This window comes from Chlorocebus sabaeus, chromosome 3, assembly GCF_047675955.1.
Source record: "Chlorocebus sabaeus isolate Y175 chromosome 3, mChlSab1.0.hap1, whole genome shotgun sequence".
NCBI classification, from domain to species: domain Eukaryota; kingdom Metazoa; phylum Chordata; class Mammalia; order Primates; family Cercopithecidae; genus Chlorocebus; species Chlorocebus sabaeus.
This window is the reverse complement of record NC_132906.1, coordinates 95,207,954-95,217,324: the sequence shown is the minus strand read 5'-3', so window position 1 is coordinate 95,217,324 and position 9,371 is coordinate 95,207,954. Positions and strand designations below refer to the sequence as shown.

Genomic DNA, 9,371 nt, shown 5'->3' with positions numbered 1-9,371 from the left:
CTCAGGAGGCTGAGGCAGGAGAATGGCGTGAACCCGGGAGACGGAGCTTGCAGTGAGCCGAGATAGCGCCACTGCACTCCAGCCTGGGCGACAGAGCAAGACTCCGTCTCAAAACAAAACAAAACAAAAAAAACTAAAAACATATTCATGCTCATAATCCCACTTTCAAACCAGTGACCTCAAAGATTTCTACCAACAATCCCATTCCATTCTTCCAAGTACAGAAAGCAAAGAGAAACTGCAACCTGGGAATCTCAGCGTTGAGCCTGCTGAGCAGAATGGCCATCCATTTGGGGTGGGGTGCTGACTCATTGCCCCTTTTCATTGCATTTTGGGGGGTGGGGATTTCCAGAGCAAGATTCTCCAGAGAGGAGTATCCAAGCTCCCTCCTCCCCGCAGCAGGGGGATGCTGGGCTAACTGCCTGCTTCGGGTCCCCTGTGAGTGGTCTGCTGTGTTTTGATTCTGTTCGTTTGTGTGTGTTTTGCCTATGACTTTGCGAAATATTCCAAGACAAGAGCCAGAAAGTCTTGGTCTCTGAAGACAAGCACAATGTTGCTTTCAGCTTAAATATCTACTGGGAAACCTCAAGATTTTGAATGTCATCATTACGAAAAACAGAGATTACAAAAGGAAACCGTCGCATTTCACTCGCTGGCTCCCAGTGGGATTGGATCTGACCTCAGTGCATCTTTAAAATCTTTGGTAGGTTTTAAGTCTTGACAAAATGTGCTTAAGCATGAAGATTCCAAAAAGGATGCAGTAGATTCGGGGGGAATGGGGGTTGGAAAGAGGCTTAAATCTTCACATGACACCTGGAATATGGTCAAAATGTACCTGCTCAAGTTGAACCAGGTATTGCGTCCTCCTTTTACCCCATCGCTAGTGAAGACAACCACTACCTAGGGAGACGCTCCTTTTCCGAGACACTAGAGTCCCGCCGCGTCCCGGATGCTCCGCTTTCCCCGCGCCCGGATCCTCCCGGGAACCCGCGCCCCGCCCGCGCCTGGTCCCGCCCCCACCGCCTCTCCGCGCGCAGCCGCCCGAACCCGCCCAGACCGAGCGCCCGAGGTGCCGCAGCCGCTGCCGCCGCCGCGATGTGACCTTCAGGGCCGCCAGGACGGGATGACCGGAGCCTCCGCCCCGCGGCGCCCGCGGCTCGCCTCGGCCTCCCGGGCGCTCTGACCGCGCGTCCCCGGCCCGCCATGGCCCCTTCGCCCTCGCCCGGGCCCGCCGCCCCGCGCGCCGCGCCGCTGCGGCTGCTGCTGCTGCTGCTGGCCTCGGAGTGCGCGCTCGGTGAGTCCCGCGGGCCCGAGACCCCGTCCCCGGGCGGCGGGAGGAGGCTCCGGGCGCGGCTTGACGCGTCCTCCTCTCTCCCTCCGGGCAGCCGCGTTGTTGCCGGCGCGCGAGGCCACGCAGTTCCTGCGGCCCAGGCAGCGCCGCGCCTTCCAGGTCTTCGAGGAGGCCAAGCAGGGCCACCTGGAGAGGGAGTGCATGGAGGAGCTGTGCACCCGCGAGGAGGCGCGGGAGGTGTTCGAGAACGACCCCGAGACGGTGAGCGGCCGGCGGGCGGGATGCGGGGGAACCCCGGGCCCCCGCGCGCCTCCGACCCCTCCCGAGGGGCAGCGCTGCCGCCGCCCCCCAGCTCCGCCCGGCGAGGCCTGGCCTCAGGGTCCCAGGAGTCCCGGCCCACCCCGCGTCCCCCGCGCCCATCCCCCGGCGACCCCAGAATCCCCGCGCAGGCCGGTGGGACGCCGCGGGGCTGTCCGGGAAACGCTCGCTGTCAGACGCCTCCCCGCGGGGAAGCCGGGAGTCCGTTTCCAAAGTGCGAAAGGAACACAATGGTTAAAACCCAGACCGCTTCCCCGCGGCCCTCCCTCTGCTGGGCTGGAGGTGAGGGACCCCCGGGCCGCGCCTCGCCCTCCTGAGAGGGGTGGAGAGCGGTCCCCTCCCGAAAGAGGAATTGAAAGGGCCGAGGGCGGGAACTGCTTGCGGCAGCAGGTCCAAAAATATGATTCCAGGAATCGAGCGGGGCCGCTTGCGGGAGGGGAGGGCGGCTCCGCGGCCCCTTTCTGCCAGGTGTTCTCCCAAAGGCAGCGGGTGCGTTGAGGAGCCCGGCGGTGCTGGCCGCGGCACCTCGGTTAGGAATGTCCTTGGAGGAGGCGGGGAACCTGGGGCCGCCCCCGCAGGAGCCGCCGTGTGAGGACGGCCTGGCCACTCTATCCTGCGGGCTCGGGGAGCGGGTGACTTTGGAAAGTCCGAGAAGGTGTGGATTCCCATTGACGTCCCTCCCGCCCTGAAGTCTGGGTGATTTCACAGTCAGTTCTACTGGAATGTTCCTTTTAAGGAATTCTCCTGGGGTGGACTAAATGTCACCTGAGATGAAAGAGTGGTTCAGGATGACCCATGGAGGCCTGTTTCCGCTTACATTTCTAGTGGTTGACTTGAGCCCTCTTAGATCTATCTGCTTTTCTGAAAGCTCTGAGGCTGTCAGATGGCCGCTGTGCACCTGTGGGCATAGCTCATCCCTGCAGAGATGACGCACCTGGGGCTGTTCTCAGGCGGCTACTCTCAGCACTCACAGCCCCACAGGCCCGTGCCCTCCTTCAGTGCAGCCTAGCTGGTCGCTCTCCCAGGCCTCTCTGTTTTCCCGTTTCTTTAATGATGAATCCTGGCCTGCGCCGCTGGCCGAAGCAGCGTGGGCTTGTGTGCCCTGGTCGCTCGGATTCGCCGCCCAGCCGTGGGCTTGGTCGTGTGGCTGGTGTAGTGCCCTCCAACAGCGTCCTCACCCTGAACATTCTGCGTGCACAGGGACTGCAGCATGGGGCGTGCTGGTGATGGGAGTTAAGGGCAGCAGGATTCACCCCCACCCCACGGTGCCCGCTCTGCGCAGCACTGCAAGGCCCCGCTGCAGCCCCTCCTCACTGTCCTCCTGGACACGCAGGGCCCATGTCAATTAGACTGAAGGCGGCCTGGAGGTACTGTGCTGTTCTTCCCAAGTCAGTCCCCTACCTGGTTTTCCAATTTTAATTTAATAACTTCATTTACAAAGGTGTGAAATGAAGATAAAATGAAAACAGCACTCAGGATCCCAACACTTTAATACAACTGCAGTTGGGTCAGATGGTTTCTGTGCTGGCATGTCCGTCCCCCTCACCCTTCTGCATGTGGCTGAGTGGCTTTGATGCTGGGGAGGCCTCCTTCCCGTCCTTTCACAGCCTGGCCCCAGCAGCCTCTGCCGGCTTCCTTTCAGCGTCATCTCGTGCCCAGAGTTCTGCCCTCCTTCCCAGCCCCCATGCCAAATGATAACCCGCTTTGCCTCTGGTTTTTGGAGCTGGCCATTAGCTTGCTGTCTGTTTCTGTTTCGGGTTCCTGCAGGCAGGCGGATGCTGGGGAGAGCCTGGTTGGAGCAGGGGCAGGGTCCAGAGGCTGGCTGAGTCCCAGCCGGCTCCAGCACACCAGGCCCACCCCTCCTGGGACCCTAGTCTCCACTGCATCCTCCGCCACACCCTTGGGAGACCCCAGGCCCGAGGGAACCGTCCAAGCACAACTTCCTGCAAACGCATGAAAATCATCCATGAACTTCTCCCTGTCAAAGGCCAGGGGCTCCTTGTCTTTGAAATGTCGCTTGCTTTACATTTTGTGCGGTGAGGCTGATTGAGGACAAGGGCTGTGGCCTGAGCTCACGAGTTGACCAGGATCTGGCCGTGGTGACTGTCAGAGCATCCTCGGGCCCCTGGCCTCCCCAGGCCCGGGTCCTGATGTGTGGTCCTCCACGAGTGGTTGTGGGGAAGGTGGTCCCAGCCCCCTGCCATTTTAGGATGTGGGAAGTGCCTGGCCGCTGTTAGTTAACATGCACCTACCCAGCCCTGCCTGTTTTCCCTGGGCAGCCTCCTACAAGGGAGGGAAGGGACAGCTGGAGCCAGCTCCCCAGTGTGCTCACCTTCATGTCCACCTGCTAAACTGCTAACCTGCCTGAAGCGTGTCTCACTGCCCCTCGCTGGGGCTTCTTCCTGGTTGCACCTTCTTCCCAGGAGCGCCTGCTCTGCAACCCTTCCAGCAGGCAAATACTAAGCACAGCACCCCTCCCAGGCTCCAAGCTCACTTGTGTGCTAACCTGTGTGCCCACCTGCCCATCTGCTAACCTGCCTGCAGCGTGTCCCACTGCCTCAAGCTGGGGCTGCTTCCTGGTTGCGCCTTCTTCCCGGAAGCGCCCGCTCTGCAGACCCCCACCTTTCAGCAGCCGGATCCTAAGCCCAGCACCCCTCCCATGCTCTGGCCCTCACCACACACCTGTGGTTTAAAGCCCTGTTCTGCTGGAAGGGACACTCCTCCCACCTCCCCAGCCCTCTCTGCTGGAGCCGTGCCCCTCCCCCGACATTCCTCCAGGCTGGGCCGCCCCCACGGGCCTCCACCGCCCAGACCTTCTCCTTATCTTGTTTTCCTTTTTATATTGTTATTCTCCCTCCCTGGCCTTGCCTCTCCCTGCTGGGTTCCTTGCCCGAGTTTCTAATTCAGAGAGGACTGGGTAACTCCCCACTGTGTCTCTGCTAAAGCTTCCCAGGCCCAGTGCCTTTTTACTAAATCCTTGAAGGCCATCAGGTTCCAGGGCCTGCTAAGATCTCTGTAATCACCCCTCGATTCCAGAAAGGATCCAAGACTAGAGACTTATCCCAGCCCAGCCCTAACGCCCAGGTCCTCCGGTGCCTGCTTGGGAGCCTGTTTGTGCACTTTGATCCCCGGCTTGTGTGCAGGAACATCATCCAGGCTGTGGTTCCTGATCCCATCACCTGGCTTTATTTGAGATACAAAGCACGATATTCACCGAGCGCTGGTGGCCTTCCCTGAGGGTCAACCTGGGTTAGCCGACCTGCATCTGCACCTGCACGACATGTGGCCAGGCCTGTGCTCCGAGGCCAGGTTCCCTTCCCCCTTCTCTTTCTTTGTCTCCCTCTGTGTTTCTCTCTCTTCTCTCCACTGCTGGTGGTGAGGAATTCTCTGCAAGGGATGTCGGTGTATCCGTTTTGAAACTTGCTGGCTCATCCTCAATTGCATGTGCCCTCCAAGCACCTTTTCCCTGACCTTGTGGATTCTTTAGGAACAGCTAGGGAAGGAGTATCCTGTATGGAAATGAAAACCCCTCTGAGTCCCCACCTGGGGACAGCCACTTGGCTGGGACACAGGCCCAGATGTTGGGATGGCTTAACGGGAGGTTCCAGTTGGAGGGGAGGGCTGTACAATGTGGGGGCGCCTGGTGGGGAAGATGATGGCCAGGCTGAGACCTCCCCTGCCCTGCTTTGACAGAGGCTGCAGCACACTCCCACACACATCCCACAGATACATGTGCACATGCACACATTCACACATGGACACCCGCACAGATAGGTGCTGACTCATGGATATAGGTGTGAATGGACACACACCCCCCTACCCAGACACATGTACACAGGTATGTATGTTCCCATAGACACAGATATATATGCACGTACACACAGGCACACACATACTAATAGACATATGCATACATGCACACATTCACATAGACATACGCACACACAGTCACACACACTGATAGGCACACACATACTAACAGACATGTGCACATACATGCACACATTCACACAGACATATGTACAGTCATACAAACTGACAGACATGCAAACACACACAGGCACACATACTAACAGACATGTATACATGCATGCACACATTCACATATACATATACACAGTCACACACAGACATGCACACACATACACGGGCACACACACTAACAGACATGTATACATACATGCACATATTCACATAGACATAGGTACACACAGTCACACTGATAGAAATGCACACATACACAGGCGCACACATACTAACAGACATGTACACATACATGCACACATTCACATAGACATACATATACACAGTCACACACACAGACATGCACACACACAGGCACACACATACTAACAGACATGTACATATACATGCACACATTCACATAGACATACGTACACACAGACATGCACACACATACACAGGCACACGTACTAACAGACATGTACACATACATGCACACATTCACATAGGCATACATACAGTCACACAGACATGCACACATATACACAGGTGCACACATGCTAACAGACGTACACATACATGCACACATTCACATAGACATACACACAGTCACACACTGACAGACTTGTACACACATGCATAATGACATGCACACACGTACACACAGTCACATACACACAGCCACACATGGATGCCCAGCCACATGCATGCAGACACACGCAGACACATGTGCACCCTCTCACACACTTTTCTCTTTCCACAACTTTGGGGTCAGAAGACCACTGACAGCTGCATCAGGATCACTAAAAACTGAGACAGGGTCCCGGGGCTCTGTGGCCCCAGCTTTCTCGGACTCCCAGGGTCTCTCCACTCCCAGAGCCCCCTGCCTGAGGGGCCGGAGCCCTGTGGCCAAGGCCTTTCCTCCTGGGCCCATCCTGAGGCCTGCAGGCTGGCAGGGGGACCAGGGCCTGGCCTCCTCTGAGGGCCGTCTTCCATGCTGGCTCTGCAGCCCTTTCTTGTGCCTGCACCTGTGCAGGTGCTTGTTTCTACCCGGGCGTCTGCAGGCACTTGGTGCCAGGCTCCCCCAGGGCTTTCTCAGAGGCAGCTGAGTGCCAGGCCCTGCACACGACACCCTCACCCGAGCCGGAGAGCGTCACATCTGTGGAAAACTCTAATTAAAGACGTTTTGAGAAATGCTGAACGTCTCCCTTTGTTATTTAGGAACAAAACACCCTTTTAGGAAGCAAGTGCTTATGGTTTCTTTCTTGAGACTCTGAGTAAAGGGGCATTAAGCTTGCTAGCTGGGGCATGCCGAGCGCTTCCCAGGTTATGGTTTTACCCCAGAGCCATTGACAGGCATCCAGGTTTCCTCATGCTTCATTTTCCCTGTTTTCTAAGGTTAAAATTGAGAGCTGTGTCTCCAGTGCAAAGCTCATTGTTGAAGGGTTTCGTATTTGATGTTGGAAATGCTCTGGACTCTTCCATGGTTTTTATATTCCAGTGATTTCATTGCAATCCTAGTGTGTAAATTTTCACCCTGACCAAGTGAAAGCTTCACTTTAAAAGTTTTAAAATAAATTTTAAAGGGGAACTGGAAGTAGAGTGAATTAAGAACAGTATCCGTTTTGCATTTCACTCTGACAGAGGCACTGTCTGCTCTGACTGACTGGTGTTGATTAAAAGTATAATATTCAAAAGAAATAGGAAACTATATTGAGCCTCGTTAATGTCCTACTAATTTTCTTTTTTTTTTTTTTTTTTTTTTTTTTTTTTTTTTTTTTGAGACGGAGTCTTGCTCTGTCACCCAGGCTGGAGTGCAGTGGCGGGATCTCGGCTCACTGCAAGCTCCGCCTCCTGGGTTTACGCCATTCTCCTGCCTCAGCCTCCTGAGTAGCTGGGACTACAGGCGCCCGCCACCTCGCCCGGCTAGTTTTTTTTTTTGTATTTTTAGTAGAGACGGGGTTTCACCGTGTTAGCCAGGATGGTCTCGATCTCCTGACCTTGTGATCCGCCCGCCTCGGCCTCCCAAAGTGCTGGGATTACAGGCTTGAGCCACCGCGCCTGGCTAATGTCCTACTAATTTTCTTGGGCTCTGTTTTCAAATTATAGGTAAAATTTTTTTCCTTCCAGTGTTAGTGCCTATGATAAGAAAATACATTTTCTCCACATATGTCCACAAACCTGCTAGACCCAGTTGTGTGACGACCTCGCCTGGGAACTTGGGGCTCCATGGAGAACACACAGCTTGACCCAGCCAGCCCTCAGAGAGCCTGGGCCGGTCACTGCAGTGGCCGGATTCTCAGCATACAAAGGCCCAACGTTTGGCCAGGCTGGGACCGGCTCCCATCCAGGTCCGACTGTCCGCAGTACAGTAAAGCCACTCTCTGAGTCAACATTGATTCTTTTCAGAATTGCTAAGTTGACTATCCCTGCAGAATCAGAGAGGGCTGCAGTTTGGCATTCCTGCCCACTCCAAATGAGGGCAGCCCGGATGCGGGAGCTCTCAGGGAGGCGCAGTGGGCTTTGGGTGTGCCTGGACCGTCCCCACCACACCTGGAAGATACTGTTCACTTCCTTTTTACACTTGTGGGAAATGCATGACAGTGTTTACAGGCAGGCCGGCTTTCCGTTTATTTCAACCCGGACAATTGAATAGCAGCGGATGATGAAACTGTCCTGTGAAGAGCACGGTCACTCCCGTTCTCAGATCCGTTGCTCAGCTCGTCCGTCGCTCAGCTCATCTGTTAGTCTGAAAGATGAATCATACACGGGTCGTCTCGAGAGCGCTGTTCTCGGGGTCTCCACGTGTGAAGTTGTTACGTCCTCACAACAACATGTAGCAGCTGTCACTGAGCCATTTTACAGATGTGGAAACTGAGGCCCTGAGAGGCTGAGAAGCCTGTGGAGGGCTACAGCGTGTCCTGGGCATTTGAGCCCCACACTCTGTCATTAACTCCTGCGCTCACCAGGACTGGGGGAGAGCAGGACGTGGCAGCACCCCTGACCCAGCTGTGTGCTCCTCTGTGTGCAGGCGACTGTGAGTGTACTGGCACCCACGTGAGGGCTCAGTGGTGCTGGTGTGGGTGCGTAAAGCACAGGGCGGCTGCGCGGAGCTGGGTGAGTGTCAGTGGCTCGGAGTGTGAGTCCCATGAACACGGCCTGCCGGTGCGTCACGCTGGGCTACACAGCCCGTGGCTCCACCGTAAATGGTGGTTTTGTGTTTGAACTTGAGTGTTGCTGCTCAGTGAGGCCAGAGGAAGGCACCCACCTGCAGGCCTGGCCGGTCCCTCACAACGCGGAAGGTAACCCGTCCACTAGAGACGTGTGTCCTGGCCACTGAAGGAGTTCAAGTGACCTTTAAGTCTAACCCATCCTCAGAGCACCCCAGGTGGCTTTGGGGCCTGGGCCTGGTCATCTGGCCGAAGACCAGCTCAACTTGGATAAAGCTGGAGGAGAAGCCTGTCCCTTGGGCAGCTGCCGGGGCGTCTGTGATTTGTGCTTGTGTGCGCGCTTGGCGACTGTTAGTGGTGGTCGCAGTCAGGGAATCTGGTTGCCTTTACTGTCCTTCACCAGCTGGGCAGAGCTCAGGCCAGAAGCCCAGTGGGAGAGGCTGGGGCGTGACTCCCGGTGCAGAAGGGGCAGTGGCCTGCCGGCGTCCAGGGCACAGCTGTCCCTGCCAGGACCCTGCGGGTTGGATCTTTGGGCTGAGTCAGGCTTGATGGTGCAGCCGTCCTTTCGAGGGAACTGAGCTGTCCAGCGTCCCATGGAGCAGCTGCCCTTGGATCTGGAGAGGCCATGA

At 56.4% G+C, this 9,371-nt stretch overlaps 1 protein-coding gene across 1 annotated transcript in view; it reads left to right on the top strand.

Annotated features, from left to right (window-relative positions):
• The first annotated feature begins 1,028 nt into the window (after positions 1-1,028).
• Positions 1,029-9,371, top strand: part of GAS6 (growth arrest specific 6) — a 45,426-nt gene continuing 37,083 nt past the window's right edge. The window contains exons 1-2 of the mRNA XM_073014540.1: positions 1,029-1,294; positions 1,386-1,552. Coding sequence (XP_072870641.1) covers positions 1,204-1,294; positions 1,386-1,552 — 258 coding nt within the window. The 5' untranslated portion in view covers positions 1,029-1,203. The remainder of the gene's footprint in view (positions 1,295-1,385; positions 1,553-9,371) is intronic.